We start from the raw sequence: 20181 nt of genomic DNA, 5'->3' as shown, positions 1-20181 counted from the left end.
CCTTCAGGCATCCTCTGAGAATATATCCATGCTGTTATGTTTTTTCACCTTGACCTGGATGGCTCAGGCTAGCCCAATCTCATCAGATCTTGGAAATTAAGCAGGGTCAGCCCTGTTTAGTACTTGGATGGGAGACCACCACAGAAGGCCAAGGTCGTTACAAAGAGGTAGGCAAAGTCACACTCTGTTCGCCTCTTGTCTTGAAAATTCCTTCAAGGATTGTCATAAGTCAGCTGTGGCTTAATAGCACTTCACACACTTTCTTTGAACAATGATTATGAGGGTCTCAAAAGGGGTATCTCCTCAGCAAGCTCTTGTGTGGGTTTTTCCCCCCAAAGGAAGGAGGTGCTCTGAGGATGTTTCTCAGGCACAAACAGCATTGGAATGCAGTACCCAAGCATGCTAGGAAAAAAGCTCAGAGCGGCTTTCAGCTCTGGCAGCAACAAAATTATTAGGAAGCTTTTCTCTCTCTCTTAAGTACGGGTTGGGAACAAAAACAGAACATTGCCTCTAGTCCAAGAGGATTTAACCTACAGCTTCAATGCTGAAGATATCAGAGAATTGCTGTGGAAAACAAACAATGCGTGTTTGGCATTCTTTAGGTTACAGCATATTAGAAAGTACCAAATTTCCTAGCCAGTTTTAAGATGCAAAGAAGTGTGCGGAGGTGGGTATCTGTACTACAAAGGCCATCATGGCTGCTGTGGGTTGGCTGCACTAGTTTTTCCTTCCTTCTTCCTTGGCTGTCTTTCAATCGTCTGCCTTAATAAAGGGAAATTGCGCACCAGGCACGTAGAAAATTTGCCTTAAATGTCGGGCGTGTGAACCACCACTCACTATATAACAGGTCCAGCATAACACCTGAAAGATCTCTTTGTGTTAAATGTACACACAAGGTGAACAAGAGTATTAAATTTCACTGAATACAATGGGAATACTGTTTATAGAATACCTATTATTCACAGCCAAATCACACCAGATCAGTTTAGGCACCAAATAATCAAACACTTTCTGCTAAACTCTGGCTGTAATGAAGCAATAAAGTTTTATCATCAACTTCAGTAAGCCCCTAAATTAGGGATGTACAAGGAGAAAACTTTTTCTTTTTCTGAAATTAATACAGCCCTTTTTGTACCTTGCTTTTCTTAATCTGCTCATTATCCAAATTTAATGTGATTCTTGCCTCCATCCTGTATCACCACAACCCAGTATGAACTGCACTTCTGTACCCACTTCGATCAGCCAACTGCTCTGAATATGCACTGGACTATTCCTAAGTGTACTAAGTGTCCATAGTCTATTTACCTAAAACTAGGGTGTGCAATAAAATTTAAGTCCAGTAGCACCTTAGACACCCACAAAATTTTCCAGGGTATACACTTTCATGAGTCGAAGCTCACTTCGTCAGGTACAAGTAAGCACAAAGATCCATCAGTCTTTATATCTTTTTTTTTTAAGTATATATAGCATCAGATTAAAGAAATCAGATCTATTAAGTGCCACTTTAAAATAAGTTACTTTATGAAAACTAATTCCACACAAACGTGCTTTCTTATTCTGCCCAATAATAGTCACCTTTGCTTTTGGGAACTTCTGACCCCACTTACCCTGCCCATAACCCAGCCTGTCTAACTCTGTACTGGATTGTGGCCCTTGTCTTCAAATAATTTATACTGCTCAATGCTCTTGCATTAATGTCCTAGCTCATGAACACAGAACCAAACAGAAATACATTATTGCACAACTGGCTCATGGCAGATGTAACTGCATAGCACAAAACATGATCACATACTTTAGTTTATATTACCAAGGAGCTTAAAGGATTTATCAGTTTATTACAATTTTATTCCATTTCCCCCCCCCCCCAAGAAACTCAGGGTGGCGTATATTGTTCTCAGCTCCTCAGAATAACCCTATGAAGTATATTAAACTAAAGGGGAGGGTTCAAGTCACACTGGAACCTTGATGGAAGAAGGGGGACTGAAATCCAGATCTTCTCAGTCTGATACTCCAACCACTATACAACACTGCATATTTAGTTACAAACTAATGTTTTAATGGTTTGCTTTAACAATTAATATGAGCTTGTTCAGTAACAGCTTCAATTACAAAATGGGAAGCTATTTCAATAGGTCTTTTTTTCCTCAGTTGTTTAAATCACGATCCGTATTGCAGATTTAAAGTTGCCCTTTACTAAAACTGTACAACCAACTTTTCTTTTTAATGACAGAGGAATTCTGATTAAACACCAAGCTATAAAACCTTTTTCAATCAACTGTTTTGATAGTGTAATTTTTGTCTGTTGTTTCAGAAAGTTTAGCCTAAGGTTTTGCATTAAATAGCTAATTCAGTCTGTACATGTGCTTTCTCCAGGGCTTTTTTTCTGGGGAAACAGGTGGTGGAACTCAGTGGGTTGCCCTCGGAGAATATGGTCGCACGGCGTGGAGGGCAATCTAAATTCCCCTCTGTCTGGAGATCAGGGGGTGGGGCCACCAACCATGTGACCATTTTCAAGAGGTTCCGGAACACCATTCCACCGCGTTCCAGCTGAAAAAAAGCCCTGACTTTCTCTACAGTGGCCCCTACTTTAAGGAACGGCTTGCCTGATGAGGTCGGGAAGGCGCCCACTCTCCTGGCTTTCAGCAACTTATGCAAAACAGACTTATTCAAGTGAGCTATTCGACAAAGGTTGTACTGTATCGTACGGTTTAGAAAACTACTTAGGTAAAAGTTTAGGGACTGTAGTTTATACTACTGTGTATAGGTCGTGCTGCCTGCTGCTGTAAGTAGAGTCCTATTATGTATTTTTTGGCATTGTTTAATGTGTCCTGTTAATATTTATGTTTTACTTCAGTTCTGTTTTCAGATTCCTGGTTGGTTCTAGATTTCTACACTACAAATCCTATTGCATTTTTACTGGATGTCCCAGTTGGTTGATTGTGTTGACTTATTCTGTGCAATCTGCCTTGAGTCCTAGTGAGAAAGGCGGAATATAAATAAAATAAATAAAGTTCTGCTCCTCAAATCTAAATTCAGCATACCAGCCAAGAGGATTTACATGTTTATTTTAAGCTACATTTTCTTCTTGGCAGAAAGGTGAAGATGTGACTCATATACTATGAGAGAGAAACTTCTTTTAAACCTCTGCCGCATCCAACGTACCCAGAGTACTGAAGATCCCTCCTCTACTTTCCTGCTGATGCCAAGTATGAGGCCTAACAAACATGCTGAACATTAACAGTGCAATCCTAAGCAGAGTTACGCCCTTTAATGTCCACTGAAGCCAATGCCCTGAACCTGTCTAAGCAAGGACTTACTGGGGTCTATAATAACTATCACATTTTGTGGAACAGGATAGGATTCCTGCCCACAACATGCCTCGATCTCAATGCCCATGTCAGGTGCTACAGTATTTGCAACATAAATCTTAGAAGCTATATTGTACACTGATTCAAAGACTTGCTCCAAATCATCAGCGTACACCTAAGACAGCAGGCCATCTTACCTAGGTTTGTTAAAATCCTTCTGAAAGCACTGATTTTTGAAAGTCCTTTTTGCTTCTCCACAAACACATTCACAGCTGTGACGTCCTTTGGGTAAAACGGGTTCCGGAAGATTCCAAACACGTACACGGTCTGAATCTCTCGGAGAATCCACGTAGCCAGGAGCAGTACTATCAACACGTAGCTCATAATGGCCTGGAGACTGGTTACAGAAAACACCTGAGAACCAAGCAGGGAGTGCAAAAGGCTAGCTTCCAAGAGAGCCAACGTGAAGACAGTTAAATGGAAAATTAATTCCCTCCATCTCAACTGTGTCTTACAACAAGCAGGTCTGTCCTTAAATTTCTTAGCAGCTAGACAGTGGATCACAGCATCCTTGAGGGCAAAGCCAATCTCACTGAGGTTAAGACTCAATGCAAATCCAAATCCAGTCATGAAGAGGACTATGCCGACAGAGCTGGGGATGAAATGTGATGTAACAGCTGTTCCTGCAGAAACAAGAACCATCGCTAGCAGCCTGAAAGGGAGGGGAGGAAGAGAGAGAGGCAAAGAAGAAAAAGAAAGGATTTGTTTGGAGCAAAATAAGTTATATGCAATTCACATGGAGGGCTGGGTCTACCTTCACCCCGTGTTTTCCCTACTACATGTACTGTGATGACATCAGGGTATAATGGGGGTATGATGTAAGCTTCAGAGGTTTACAAGGCCATGACATGGTCATATTGTAGCCTACACAGTATGACGAAGAGGGGACTCTTATGGATTAAAAACTGGTGGAATGACAGGAAGCAAAGAGAAGGAATAAACAGACCGTTCTTACAATGGAAGAAAGCAGTGGCTTCCACAAGCATTGGTATCGAAGCTGTTGCTATTTAATTTGTTTATAAATGATCTGGAACTGGAGGAGAACAGTGTAGTGGCCAAGTTTGCAGATGACACAAAATTATTCAGGATGGTGAAAACCAAAGCCGATTGTGAAGCGCTCTGGGAGATCTCCACAAACTGGGTGAGTGGGCAACAATGGAGCAAATGAAGTTCAACGCAGGTGAGTATAAAGTGATGCACACTGGAACAAAAGATCCCAACTTCAAGTGTATACTAATGGGATCCAAGACTGAGAGGGAAAGAGACCTTTGGATCATAGCGGGTCATTCAATGAAAGCATCAACCCAGTGTGCTGCAGCAGTGAGAAGGGCAAACTCTATGCGAGGGATTATTTGGAAAGGAATTGAAAATAAAACAGCCAATATTATAATGCTCCTGTATAGATCTATGGTGCAGCTTCATTTGGAACAGTGTGTGCAGTTCTAGTTACCGTATCTCAAAAAGGACACTGCAGAAGAAGCACAGAAGAGAGCAACCAAGATGATAAAGGGGCTGGAGCACCTTTCCTATGAGGAAAGGTTGAAGAGTCTGGGACTTTTCAATTTCGAAAAGAAATGACTAAGGGGGATATGATAGCGGTTTATAAAATTATGCATGAGGTAGAAAAAGTGGACACAGAACTTTTTCTCCCTCTTCCAAAACAGTAGAACATGAGGAAATCCAACAAAATTGATGGGCGGGAAATTCAGAATGAACAAAAGGAAATATTTGGTTAATGTGCGAACAACATGTGGAATCTGCTGCCAGAGGATCTAAACGATAGTCACAGGCATAGACAGAATTAAAGGAAATAGATAAATTCATGGAGGATAGGGTTATCAGTGGTCACTAACCATGGTGACAAAAGGGAACCTCCATATGCAGAGGCAGTAAACCTCTGAATACTAGTGCCAGAAGGCAACGACAGGGGAAGGCCTCAGCCTCTATGCCCTGTTGTTGGCCCTCCAGAGTGACCGGTTGGCCACTGTGTGAGACAGGATGCTGGACTAGATGGACCACTAGTTGATCCCAGAGGGCTCTTCCAAACTGGAGACCCAGTTTGGTGTAGTGGTTAAGAGCGCGGGACTCTAATCTGAAGAACCAGGTTCGATTCCCCAATCTTCCACTTGTAGCCAGCTGGGTGACCTTGGGTCAGTCACAGCTCTCTTGGAGCTCTCTCAGCCCCACCCACCTCACAGGGTGATTGTTGTTGTGGGGATAATGATAACATACTTTGTAAACTGCTCTGAGTGGGTGTTAAGTCATCCTGAAGGGCGGTATATAAATCGAATGGTATAATGATATTATTATTATAAAGTTTTGCAAACCATCTTGAGGGCTCAAAAACAAAAAATCAGACAGACCCGCATGGAGCTCAAAGCCTATATTACCTGTCTACTGCCCTCCGCAAACTGTAAGAAGTTACCTTAAGTTACTTGACATGGGCGAACCTCCGAGGCCAATCTCCAGCACCTGCTCCATTCCCCAGAGAAAAAGGGCATCCAGTGGAGGCAGAACCCCCAGGGTCCATAAGAGAGGCAAAACCAAAAACACAATGTGCAAAATCTGGTTTGCCAGCTTTAAATCAGGTACGTCAGCAATGAACCTGGATGGAAATGGACAAAGATATCATTTCTGTGCCCAAAGGAAGGACTGTCTACATTTGCACCGCCTCTTTGCCTCACCATGGACAAAGATATCATTTCTGTGCCCAAAGGAAGGACTGTCTACATTTGCACCGCCTCTTTGCCTCACCATGGACAAAGATATCATTTCTGTGCCCAAAGGAAGGACTGTCTACATTTGCACCGCCTCTTTGCCTCACCATGGACAAAGATATCATTTCTGTGCCCGAAGGAAGGACTGTCTACATTTGCACCGCCTCTTTGCCTCACCATGGACAAAGATATCATTTCTGTGCCCAAAGGAAGGACTGTCTACATTTGCACCGCCTCTTTGCCTCACCCTTTGGGATGATCTCAATTTTCTTAACGAAATATAATTATCGCAGGAAGCGCTGTTACATCACATGGACTCAAAAGTATAGGCATCAGTATTTTTTCTAGACAATGTGCAACCGTGTTACCTGTGAGCAAGGTCCACCGCGACAAAGACAGAAATGTAGAAAGGTCTCATTAGAGGCATAATTTCGTAGGTGTCCAGTGCCTGGAAAGCAGCAGTCTCTGAAGGGGTATTGATGATCAAGGAGTACTCCCCTATGCAAACCGTCACCCACCCAAACACAAAGACCGCAACAGAAGCTCCGATGTTGCCATCGTACAGCGAAGTGATTCTGTTTGGCAGCAAATACCAAGTTCCCAAGGCACACAGTACGCCAGCAAGAAACGAGTGACAGATCACGTTAACAACATACTTCTTGCCTGGAATAATAAATTTCACCGTTTCTGATCCCAGACAGCTAGAAAACTCCCACTCGTCTTCATCGGTTAGGATACTGTGGATCTGCACCCTTTCCACGGATGTGGTCCTCTGCTTTGCATAAAAGGCTTTCGCCTGGACAACAATAGCAGCAGCGAGCATGAGTCCTCCAGAAAGTGCAGCTGTGCAATAATCTTGAAGAACACTTAACTGATATAGAAGAGTCCCCACTCCTCCCAGCACCCATGGTATCAGGAAGAGAATAATCTGATTCAAGTAGATGTAAGAAGGTGCGCTGTGCCCCAGCTTAAACCGAGGGCCACCCAAAACAGTCTGAGGAAACCGCCTCAGGAGGAATTCTTGCTTGTGGTCATTTAGTAAAGGCACATCGGGGCCCATTCTTATCTGAGCAAATTTCGGTTGAATCTCATCTTCTCTGTAATGAAAGCAAGAGAAGCGTGTTAATGTAGTACATTTTTGGCCCTAGATGGGCCCAGTGAGAGCCATGAACTAAACGGATTTCAGACACTGGCTCTTTGTAGTTTGCCACCAGAAACAGTGACTTTTGCTGAGACTGCAACTATACAGCACCAGATGACTGTTTTGCATTCCATGAGGGACATCTAACTGCAGGTAGTTGTCAACACTGGAAAAGAAACTCTTAATACGGAAAAAAACCCACTTTTTTGGGAGGGGCAACTTATCTAAAGCTAATAGGTTTTTACAACAGAAGACTCCTCCCTGCAGATGACCTCAGCTGTGTTTGACCCTACATGATATTATGTGGTGAGGGAAAGCATGGATTGCTGGATTCTTGATATTCTGCAGGATCATTTCAGTGGCTTTGGGAGAATTTGTACACGGCTATCTTGCTTTGAGTATGAAAAGACAAGTCTGTGCAGAAATGTTTTCAATAAACAAAACTGCTAATCTACAGTGCTGCTGCTTACCCCACTCCGTCCATCCCTTAAAGACCCCCAGCATGGTTTTAACAAGTTGCCATATCAACTGAAGAGGCAGAGCCTCACCTCCTTAGAATTCCAAAGCTACCAGGTGTTGAACACTCAAGGGGAGTTTTACAATTAACTTTGGTGCCATGTTCCATACAGCAATCGTTTTGGGCTCAGAAGGCCTTAGCATCTTCTGCCCTACCGTTTAAGTCTGCCGACTCTTTTATAGTTAGTTGGGTAGCTGTGTTGGTCTGCAGTAGAACAGCAGAATTTTAGTCCAGTGGCACCTTAGAGACCAAAAAGATTTTCAGAGTGTAAGCTTTTGAGGAGGTTCCCCATTACTATGTATGGACATAAGAGTTGGACAGTGAAGAAAGATGACAGGAAGGAAATTGATTCATTTGAAATGGGGTGCTGAAGGAGTTTTGCAGATACCGGGGACAGCCAAAAAGACAAATAAGGTACTAGATCAAATCAAGCCTGAATTCTCCCTAGAAGTTAAAATGACAAAAACTAAAGCTATCGTACTTTGGTCACATCATGAGAAGACAAGATTCTCTGGAAAAGTTAATAATGCTAGGAAAAGTGGAAGGCAGTAGGAAAAGAGGAAGACCTAACATGAGATGGCTTGACTCAGTAAAAGAAGCCACATCCTCCAGTTTGCAGGATCTGAGCAAGTCTGTTAATGATAGGACATTTTGGAGGTCTTTCATTCACAGGGTTGCCATAGGTTGGAGGAAACTTGACGGCACATAATACAACACAAATTTTCAAGAGTCAGAGCTCCCTTCTTCAGACACAAGTGACAGCCTGTCTGAAGAAGTGAGCTCTGACTCACGAAAGCTTACACTCTGAAAATCTTGTTGGTCTCTAAGGTGCCACTGGACTAAAATCCTGTTGACTCTTTTATGTTATCAGTCAGCCCAGGTGAACAGTTCCGTATTCTCCTTACAAAACCACCTTGTGTGTATTTAAAACTGCACACCTGATATTACCGACAAGCCATGAAATACTTCTGAAACTCCTGGTAAAGGCAAAGCAACCTGAACCGGCACAAACATAAGTCAAGACACCATTGTTTCATGCCGTGGGGCAGCTATCTCCTCATTCGAGTCTCACGCCTTTCATTTTCTCCAGGTCACCTGCAATACATCATTTGCTTGTTCTTCCAGTATCTGTGGACACAAAACAAGCAGTGTTAATGTAGATAGTCCTTAAACTCCAGCTATTTTTTCCCATCTGATAAGTGTGCTCTGCCCCATTTTTAATTGCCATCATAAGTATAACAAAAAAAGAGACCTTCCAAACTTTGTTGCTCTTGCTCTTATATAATGTTTCTAAATGCCTTCATACCCAGTATCCATTACATACTGTTAAAAAACTGCTTTATGGTCTACAGCAGTGATTTTTAACCTAGGACATACAGCCTCTCAGGAAGTGATCTACAAAACTTGGGAAGGGGGGGGGGCATTCAGAACTTCTGGGGGCAAATGGGAGGCATTCAGGACTACAGGCAGCCCCTTCTCCCTACTTGCAATTGCCTCTGAAAGACAGCAGAAGAGAGCTGCTTTATACTAGTCTCCCTACTCTGAAGATACCCATCCCCAAGTCTTTTACCCCTGAGCCCTTAAAAAAGCAGTACACTGCAAATAGGAACCAATCAATTAAGGAGTTGGAAGATGTCCACCAGGCACAACAGCCTCACTAAAAATATGCCTGAGATCTGTGAATTATATGCATCTATTATAAATATAGTATACAAATAAAGTTGCTTTGTAACCTGGGGTGGAGATTCAATAATAATGTCGCATATTTTGTGGCCAACAATAGATTACATTTTAAGAACTAGTACCGATCTGGCACAATAAGAGAGAATTGAGGCACCTCATACATTTATTATAGCACGAACTTTTGTGAGCCAGAGGAAAATTTGTAAAAATACTCTGTGGACCATGATGCACCCCTCCCCAACCAATGCTACAATAAGTTCTTAAAGTACCAAAAAACTCTTTTGATTCTTTGGCTAGAAGAACAAAAGCCACAGGTCTGTCAGACATAAGACATTCTGAATCTGGGCTACATACCACCAACTGTCACTTTATCAGAATTCCAGGCTGCATCTTACAGTTCTGCTCAGCTAAGAAAGAGCAGAGCAGGGCAGAGCAGAAGGACACACCCCACTGCTTCTACAAAGTCAATCTATGATGGTCAGTAATAACAGAAAAGAATAACCTCATGAACTGACTGCCTTGGAGAATCTCTGTACTACCCACCACCACCCATCCTAGTTTTCCAGGCTACAATTCTTGTTCACTTGTAAGCAGAGATCCTCAGATTTGCCTAGTTGGTTAAGAGGAAAGGGAGCACTTGAATATCATTTATACCTGTCAAGTGGGGGGGAAATCTCTGGCATACACAGATAAAAGGATCACAGACAGCAAGCCTGGGAAAGTTTTAACTGTCCAGCTCTTCAAAGATTACCAGTCTATACATACATCAACTGGACTACAGGAACCAAGGACCAGATTTCACATACGTGAACGGTCTCCTTAAAAGCAGATACAAATCCAGACTCCTGTTACAATTCTATTCATGGTTATTTAAGAAGGGCTCCATTGATTTTACTTCATGTGCATGTTCAATGCGATCATGCAGCATGACCTCCAGTGAACAATGCCACAGGACTGGGACTAATGTGAGTAACAGACTGCCTAAGACAAAACACGCTATAAACCAGGGGTCCCCAACCATTTTTGAGTCTGCCAGCACCTTTGAAATTCTGCGAAGGGGAACATAGCGTCAAAATGATTGCCACAGAATGTGGAGCCAAACCCATAATGGCTGCTGCAGAAGCAGAGCCAAATGCTATACCTCCCACCTTTATGCTTTGCAAAAGAACCGCATGGCAACCACACTGGACGCAAGAAGCTGCACTTTGGCTGGAAGCATAGGCCAGTCACCAGCAAGCCTGGAGAAGGAGTGGGGCAGGCATCCATCCCTGAACACCTATGGAACAGCCCAAATCCTTGTACTCTTAAGGTCAGAACAAAGCTCCTTCTCTGCTTTGTACAAGAAGCACATAGCAACAGTCAGTCAGGCATGACAGGGACACACCGTGGCTAAGGAAAGCCTGGATGCTTAGCAGTCCTCCTTTACTCTGAATAAGGGCAGGCGATGACAAGCCCTGCCCTACAATAGCCCCATCCGTTTATGGAAAAGCTTAGCAAGCACCAGAGAAAGCAGTGGCAGGGGCCATGGGACCTACAGATGCCCCACTGGAGAAGCCTGCTATAAACAATTCAGAAGCGGAATTACAAAGACAGAAGACAATGCAGTAAAAGCAAGCGGACACCTTCAATAATAATTGCAGACGACAGTCCTATTCTGCTGTAAGGGTGCCCTCCTGAACTGTTCCATTCCACTACTGTTCTAACCCCTTTATTAAAAAAGCCCTCCTGAACATTTCTGTTCTGCACATTCTGCAGAATGACAAAAGTGTGGGAACCTTCCTGACCTCCTCAGGTGGGTCATTCTGCAAGGTGGGAGCCACCATGGAGAACACAGGGTACAAATGTTCCCTCTTTCCATGCATCAAATGGCCTGTTCACATAGGTGGGGAGAGCTCAGTCTGTAGCCGTCTCAGGCAAAGTACATCCCATCCACTCAATGCGGAAAGAAAGAAACAAGGCAACTGGAGTGTATGAACACAGCATCTTTGCAATATAAGGCAACAAATAGGCAGAGAACACAGCTCTCATCCTGATCAGCAGCACAACTTTGTGAGAATTACAACAAGTATGAGAGGTAACTAAATGTATATTAAGTTATGGCAAACGTGCATCCACCATTGCCGTGCCTCTTCACTGGGCTTTATATGAGTATATTTGCCAATATAACTAGTCTGGTACAGACACATTAGTCCCAGAAAAGAGAAAGAAATTAAGATATTTCTACTGGACCAACTTCCATCAGAACAGGTGTGTGCAAAGTGTAATGTAAAACAGAACTGTTTGTCAGGCAGAATGGAGAGGAGGTGAGCTATACAGTGATAAATGCAAAGTTTTCTCATCATTTCAGATAGTGGTCTAAAGAAACAGCTTTTTTGCTTCAAACACAGAGAACATATTGACCAGCGGGATCAATATTCAGGCTCAGTGATTCCCAATCAACTTTTATATATTATGTTTATTATATTCCACTTTTCCTTCTATTAGCTTAAGACAGACCCTCCTGAGGCCAAATCTAACCCTTTATACACTACACGACACCAACCATGTTTACAAGTTACAGTGAACACACGTACAATCTGTGTACAGTGTATACTTGATTTTTCTTTATTAATTCTCACGTTACAATCAATGCATATACAGCTGAACATGGGATTCAAACCCAATATTTATCCTGGTATGGGTCTCCAGTTTCATTTGTAAAGGGAACGTGCACTGGATTTTTCTTACAAACAGACGTACAAAAGTACATGGAAGTTGAACGTGTTCCACTGTAACATATGAACAAGGTTACTAGCTCTAAGGTTACAAAGTAAAAAGAAAGACAACTTGACTTGCTCTTTGTGCTCTGAACAGCAATTTACAAGCACAGCATGAAATCCCAAAGCATCTCCCAATTCATTGCCTTGCCTGGCACTGGAATTATTACCTTTGAACATGGCGGTTCCATCTAAGTCCTTCTATGGCCATGATAATTATCCTCCATGAATGGCCCTAATTCCCTTTTGATGCCAAGTAAACTAGCAGCTGTCACTACATCCTGTGGCAGCATATTCCAAAAGTAAATTACTCTTTGCATGAAGAGGTACTTTTTTTGTCTGTCCCCAGAGACCTGGGTGGAATCCATGCAACACATACTGCATACACACAGATGGTGCCAAACAGAGTACAGCTGGGTAGGAGCAGCCAATGATGTACCTGATTAAACGTTAGAGACACGACAACTTACAAGAGTCTGAGTCTGCTCTGAATCACCTTTTAACGTCTCTACAGCCTAAAATAACATATATATATATATATTTTTTTTTAAAAGGACAGGACAAGAATAACCACTTCTGTTTGCCTCTAATCACTTGGCAACTGCAGAAACAAACAAAACCAAAAAAACCCACACACACTGCATAGATACAGATTGACATAATGATTACGAATAACTTGGTGACTTCAAAAATAAACAGTAGAATTGCTGTCTACGCTACACTCACATGAAAGAGAGAGTGAGCGAGAGAAAATATATGTAGTTTCAGGTGGGAAGCTGTGTTGGTCTACAGCAGAACAGCATGATTTGAATCCAGTGACATAGACCAATGAGATTTCAGGGTATAAGCTTTTGAGAGTCAAAACTCCCTTAATCAGATATATGTACATGGAAAGTATCTGAAGAAGGGAGCTCTGACTCTCGAAAATTTATGCCCTGAAAATCTTGCTGGTCTCTAAAGTGCCACTGGACTCAAATCCCGAGGATATATACAGATAGACAGTGAGAGAGAATCAGTTGGCAACTACAGAAATAAACAATACAGTCTCTGTGTCATCTGTATTTGTGTGTGTGTATGTATGTGTGCGTATACACACACAAATGAAGACACGTATATACATATGCACACATGTACATCTCTCATTCCTCCCCAATACAACTAGCCAGATATCAAAGGGTGAGAGAGGGTCCTTTGGTCTGCTAACCTAACAGACTGCAAACCAGAAAGCTAGACTTGATTTGCAATCTCTGGTCTACCCACCCAGACAAGCAGGCAGCTTTGAGTTTAACCTCTCTGAGCGTTCACAGAGTGCAAGTGAGTTGCGAATCCCGAGCCCTGCGCAATATATCTTAACTATACCCCCGCCACCCATCCCGTTATGGTTTCTATCTAGGGTTGCTAGTTCCCAGTTGGGAAATTCCTGGAGATTTGGGGGTGGGAGCCTGGAGAAAGCAGGGTTTGGGGAGGGGAAGAACCTCAGCAAGGTAGAATGCCTTAGGATCTACCCTCCAAAGCAGCCGTTTTCTCCAGGGGAACTGACCTCTGCGGCCTGGAGAGCAGCTGTAATTCCGGGAGATCTCCATCCACCACCTGGAGGATGGCAACCCCATGGGAGACGCCAGCCAAGGCACGCCGACCAAGGCAGGGAGGGCTGAGCTCGAGGGAAAACCGGCCGGCGCTTCCCTCCGCCCCAGCCAGTCCCTTTGTGTGGCGGCCGACTGGGGAAGGGGTGGCGGGCCAAGAAGCCGGGAAAGGGGGGAGCGGAATAGCCGAGGAGAAGCAGCCGGGGCGGCCTTCAGGCGCGCCTCGAGGCCCACAAGGAGGCGACCCCGCTGGCTCCCCTCCCCTCCCTTCTCCTCAGAGCCGCCGCCATTTTCTACCGCCGCTCTCGCGCTGTGAGGGGAAAGACCCTCGCCCAGCGGGGACAGCCGCCCGCGCTACCCCTCACTCACCCCGCCGAGGCAGAAGGCCGCCTTCCCCGCCGGCCTGCCCGGGAATCCCGCTCCCCCTTGTGGAGCCCGAGAGGGGCTTGGCTGAGGAGGCCAGTTTGGGAAAATGGCTTCCTCCGGGGCGGGCGGGCTGCGCTCTGGAGTCTGTCACCTGCCTGGCTTTTCTCCACACGTTCAACACGTAAGATGCGGAGGGAGCGCCGTCCTGGGAGTAAGCCCCGTTGAATAACACGGTGCTTACCTCAGAGTAGATCTCCCCCTCCCCTTAGGATTGTGCCCTTAGAGACGGGTTTTGGAGTCCTAACGAACGATTTTCTTGGAGGGGTAATAATAATAGTGCCTAAAATGGGACTTACTTACGAGTAGACCCGTTGAGAACCTCTGGCTGAAGGCATGCCCTGATACATTCAAGAGGGTGGTCTTGGTGGTTTGGTCGCCCTTCCCTGACATAGGCATAAACACTTTTAAAAATCCTTTAAAAAAAAACATTGAAACACTTTTAAAAACGGGGTGGGGGGTGGGACACCCCCAAAGAAACACTTTAAAATGTTATTTGGGCTTGAAAAGAACACAGTGGCACCTTAAAGCCTAACACAATCCCGCCCCGCCATCGTCAAGCTTTTGTGAGTTAGCGCTCCCTTCATCGGATGTGAAAGCATTTTGTGTAGTAGTTTCAGGCGGGTAGCAGTGTTGGTCTGCAAAATAAATGAAACAAGGATGCATCTGATGAGGTGAGCTGTTGAAATCAATTTGGTCAAGTCTTTAAGGTGCCCTAAATATTTATATATAACTCATGCCTTATTTTCTAGCTTTAAATATAAATATATTAGCCTCGTGGAGGTACACTCCTGTGCACCTGGTGAAGTGGGCAGAGACTCACCAAAAGCATAAATAGTCAAACCACTAAATCTTGGCAAACATCTATTGAAGAAGAGCAGTAGATGTTTGCCAAGATTTAGTGGTTTGTCTATTACTGACTGGTTTCCACGTCAGTAATAGCTACTCTTGATTTTGGAAAAAAAAATTTAAAAAATGTTTTAATTGCACTGACCTATTGTTTCCCCGCGAAGGCTATGATTTATTTTAACAATTTCCTAAAATGGAACCTTTTGTTTCTTCTGTTGCAGATGAGATCTCAAATAGACATTCATTATTTTAGCCCCTAACTTTACTTAATGCGTTTGGACAGATTCTCACAGTTTCCATTGCTAATACGGTTCCCTGAAAATAGAGCAGAAGTTTCAGCAGAACAAAAGGAATGATCTAATTTTAGTAATGGGGCAAGCAAGCAATGTCAGCGTAATCGCGTCCTCTCCCTTTTATTCCTCCCCCTCCCTTTTTCTAAATGTCAAGGCTTTTTCTTCCTCTGGCTTGAACCAAATTCTTATTTGCATTCAGAGTATGTAGTTGCTTCCCCCCCCCCCCCAAATCTGGAGCTTTATACTGTAGCATCTGTTCAAAGATATGTCATCACAGGGAAATTATCTACCTAATTGCAAAGAGGCAATTCTCTAAAAATGGGCGATCACATATGAGTTAATTAGAATATTATAAACCAGTATTCTTCGGTCCATAAGTCAGGATTCTCAGGTAGGTTGAAAGGTCCTATAGAGCGCCCCTGCTCCTTTGCTATCTTGTGGAAGGAGCTGTTGCATAGAGCTCAAGGGTGACATATCTCCTGCCTCTCTGCATGCACTGTGAAAAGACCAGGTGAAGTCACACAACAGTGAAGAAGATTTTGCCACAATTCTGATCCTCCCTATGGTACACTTCCTTGTGCTTCCTTTATGTCCTGGCATTAACACCAGTGAGGTTATAATGTTGTCTTCCTGTCACATGTCTCTGACATCACTTGACTTCCTGTCATGTGCTTGCTAGGCATGTGGGTACCATGCTCAGTTCAGTCCTGGGTCTCAAAAGATTGAAGACTGCTCTAATCAACAGCAAGTAATCAAAATGAAATTCCATTTTACACCCAGCTCGCATTTGTTATTCAGTATTATTTTCTCTTCCTCTATTTTATCTCACAACAGCCTTGTGAAGGAGGTTAGGCTGATAAACAGTGATGGCTCAAGACCACCTAGGGAGCTTTATGTCTGAATAGGGATTCAAACCTTGGTCATTTAAGTGCTAGGCTCCCATTCTAACCATCACACCACACAGGGTTGCCAGGTCTTCCACTGTGGCAGGAGACCTCCCACTGACAAACCTTGTCCACCAATGTTTTAAAAGCCAAGATTACACTCAACATGATATCACTGCCAGGAAAAACCCAGAAGTGATTTCATGTTGCTCTAGGAATTGCCAGAAATATCTATGGTATTACCACAGAGTTTACAGCAATCCCTAGAATGACATATCACTTCCAGTTTTTCCAGGAACTGACATCACGGCACATGCAACACTGGCACCGTCTCCATATCCCTCCCCCCCCACTTCCCCCAAGCAACTCTAACACCACACAAGCTTTCCATGATGAGATCTTGAAAAAAAACTATTTTCAAAATTAATTTTGTAGGCTTATTTGCTTCCTAGTTCCTAATTCCTCAATAATATCAATATATTTATCAGTGGTACCCAAGGTAGCATCTATAAATATGTGCTGGTGTCACTTTGCTCTTTGTGTTCTCAGTGCTCTGTACCACCCCTCACCCATCACTAGATGATGTAATGCCTGGTGCTTTCACAAGAAATCATAGCTATGTTAGAATAACATCAGGTTCCAGTGGCACCTTATAAAATAATGTTATATGCAGAGATCCCCAATGTGGTGCCTGTGTAGGACTACCAACATCCTGGAGAAAAAATGTCCTGTCCCTGTAATAGAGGCTTGATGTGTGGAAACAGTCTGCTGTAGCTTTGCATGGCATGGTTATCCGCCCTGAGCCTGCTTGCAGGGAGGGCGGAATATAAATACGATAAAATAAAAAATAAAATAAATAATAATAATGGAGGTCAAATAACATTAAGCCTCTGTTAAAGGGACTAGACACTTTTTTTCCTGGATGTTGGCAACTCTTAGGCTTGGGGGCACCATGATGTCCACTAGCATATGTCCTGGCATTCACTTTGTTCTTCCTCAAAGCATCTCTTTCCCAAATGTAAAAGTCAAACCTGGCTTTCGGAAGGTGCTCTAGAAGACCTCAGGACTTTCAGTGCAATCCTACTCCAGCCTAAGCACATTGATTTCAATGGCTTTAGACTGGAGTAACTCGGATTAGGAGTGCCCTGTTTGTGTCTGTATTTGCCTCCATCACAAAAAGACACTCCTTAGACCTTCCCAACATTTTGTGATTGCCTTCCAGTGGCAACCATTTTGTGGTGGCACCCAAGTTTCCAAAAGTGCCCACAGGATTAACAAGGCTGGTGACTCCACGTTCAGCAAGGTTAGGGCTGCCAACTATTTTTAAAAAGAAACTTCTGTTCTTGTGCCTTTGAACACAACTAGATGTGACACTGTTCCCAAGTTCACCTTGGGGATGTGTCTCCAATTTTGAGTGCTGATAGAAACTGTTTAAGAGTGCCATGAAGGCCTGATCCTGCATTGGGGGAAGGAGGTGCTCCTGCTTCCCCCCATGCCTTTTTCTGACCCCAAACTGCGCCAAGGTGTATCTTGGTTCTCGTAAGTGGCTTTTCCCAGCACTAGCAAATGGAGGCTCTGCCCCAGGGTGAACCCAGAGACAGTGTCACATCTGATTGTGCCCACAGGGTGATTTGCAAATTAACAGATACTTATCTCATGTTCTGACAATAGGGTTGCCAACTGCCTGGGGACAATAACAACAATACCACCGTTCAGGACAACTTAGCACCCACTCAGAGCGGTTTACAATGTATGTTATTATTATCCCCATAACAATTACCCTGTGAGGTGGGTGGGGCTGAGAGAGCTCCTGAGAGCTGTGACTGATCCAAGGTCACTCAGTTGGCTTCAAGTGGAGGAGTGGGGAATCAAACCCAGTTCTCCAGATTAGAGTCCCATTGCTCTTAACCACTACACCAAACCACCTATCCTGTTCCTTTAACAGGCCTAATGAGATCTTATCTACTAGGTGCTTTTCTTTATCTCCTGCCATGAAAGGCTGCAATACACTAAATCTCTATTAAAGGGACAGGACTGTTTTCTCCAGGCCTGTTGGCAACTCTGTATGAATACCATGGCTTGGTTTCTGCAGATCAGATGGGCTTTAAAGGCACAGGCGCAGACTAGCCTTAGCTGTTCTCTTGTCAGTTCGCAGTCTTAAAACCAATTGGAAGCCATTCTTCCCTGGCTGTGGACTGGGCAAGACGTGTTCCAATAAGCACTTGAGTATTGCCAGATCTGGGTTGGGCAATTCCTAGAGAGGGAGCCTGGGGGTGGTGATCCCATAGAGTCCAGCTTCCAGAGGTGCCATGATCTCCAGAGGAACTGATCTCTCTAGCCTGGAGATCAGCTGTAATTCCAGGACATCCCCAGGCCCTACCTGGAGAGTGGCAACTGTACTTGAGTAGGCTGTTTTTAACAGCTGCACAAGAATATAAGAAGAGCCCTGCTGGATCAGTCCGGTAGTCCATCTAGTCCTACATCCTGTCTCACACAGTGGCCAACCGGTTACTCTGGAGGGCCCACAAACAGGGCTTAGCAGCCAAGGCTTTCCCCAGATGTTGCCTCCGGGCAATGGTATCCAGAGGTTTTCTGCCTCTGAATGCGGTGGCTCCCTTTAGTCACCATGGTTAGTAATTACTAATAGACCTGTTCTCTACTAATATGTTTAATCCTCTTCCAAAGCTGTCTAAGCATGTGGCCATCGCTACATCCTCCAGCAATGAATTCCACATCTTAATAACTTGTCGTGTAAAGAGGTGACGTAGGAAACTGCTTTGCATTCTGAGAATTTTGTTGCCCTCTTCACTGGAGACAAGCTGGAAGCAGAACCCGAGCCTCATTTGGAAGCCATTTGTGCTCCTTTTCACTTGCTACCTAGATGTTTTACTCCTTCAGGACCCCTGCTAAATCAAACCAAAGACCCATTTTGTCCAGCACAGCGTGAAAACAATGGTCCTCCCCAATCATTTCCCTCAGCATCTATCATTGAGAAGAACGCTGCCCTACGATCTGGGGGAGGCCCAGGTTTGAATCCCCATTCTGCCACAGAAGCTTGCTGGGTAACCTTGGGCCAGTAACTCACTCTGAGCCTAAACTACCTCACAGGGCTTTTGTGATGATAAAATAGAGAATGATGTAAGCGTCACTGGGTCTCCCCTGGGAAGAAATGCGGAGTATAAATAAAATAAGTAAGTTCCTTTTAGTTAGTAGCTAAATAACTTAAGGCATGACAGGTGCCGGGGAAGGCTGCTCACATGAACACTTGAAGCTAACTTTTTCTTAGTCAAACTTTGGTCTATTGAGCTCAGTATCGCCCACTGAGTGGCACAGGCCTCTTTCTCATCATCTAGTTCCTGATCGTTTTACCTGGAGATGTCATGGATTGAACCTGAGACCTTCTGCATGCAAAGCAAGTGTTCTACCACTGAGCCACAGCCACTTCCCTCCTAGGGGCACAGGACATTTGTCACTCTTTGCCTTGCTTTGCACAGGGCAGAACACAGATCCACAGGGGGCCTTCCTCTTTCCAGCTTGGGGTTGCCAGCTCCAAGTAGGGAAATTCCTGCAGATCTGGGGGGTGAAACCTGGAGAAAGTGGGGTTTGAGGAGGGAAAGGACGTTGGCATGGCATAATTCCATAGAGTCCACCCTCCAAAGTAGCCATTTTCTCCAGGTGAACTGACCTCTGTGGCCTGGAGACCAGTTGCAATTCCAGGAGATCTCCAGCCACTACCTGGAGACTAGCAACCCTATTCCAGCTCCATTCTGAAGTTTGCACTTAGTATCAAATCCAATACTTGTTTGTGGAATACACACAACCAGGACTCATTTCGAGGGGGAATGCGCAGGAGTGCAGTTCTGGCAGTTCCCCAAAGAGGTCACATGTCAGGTGGCCCCGCCCACCTGACTCTCGGCCATTTTGGGCCCGTTTCAGCCTGGATTGGGGCCGAAACAGCCCGGATCAG

General features: G+C 44.2%; 1 protein-coding gene across 4 annotated transcripts in view; it reads right to left on the bottom strand.

Moving 5' to 3' along the window:
• Positions 1–14557, bottom strand: part of PCNX4 (pecanex 4) — a 34861-nt gene extending 20304 nt beyond the window's left edge. The window contains exons 1-5 of one of the 4 annotated variants that reach the window (XM_054970750.1): positions 14488–14557; positions 8682–8871; positions 6454–7182; positions 5794–5973; positions 3506–4020 (exon numbers count right to left, since the gene is read on the bottom strand). In XM_054970750.1, coding sequence (XP_054826725.1) covers positions 3506–4020; positions 5794–5973; positions 6454–7145 — 1387 coding nt within the window. In that variant the 5' untranslated portion in view covers positions 7146–7182; positions 8682–8871; positions 14488–14557. Of the gene's footprint in view, positions 1–3505; positions 4021–5793; positions 5974–6453; positions 7183–8681; positions 8872–13722; positions 13807–14134; positions 14221–14487 lie in introns of those variants that run through there. The other 3 variants (XM_054970751.1, XM_054970749.1, XM_054970748.1) reach the window with 3 other exon arrangements.
• Between the last annotated feature and the right edge of the window lie 5624 nt (positions 14558–20181).

The sequence above is a fragment of the Eublepharis macularius genome, chromosome 2 (assembly GCF_028583425.1).
Source record: "Eublepharis macularius isolate TG4126 chromosome 2, MPM_Emac_v1.0, whole genome shotgun sequence".
Lineage (NCBI taxonomy): Eukaryota > Metazoa > Chordata > Lepidosauria > Squamata > Eublepharidae > Eublepharis > Eublepharis macularius.
Note: the sequence above shows the minus strand (reverse complement) of the source record. Positions and strands in the feature narration are given on the sequence as shown.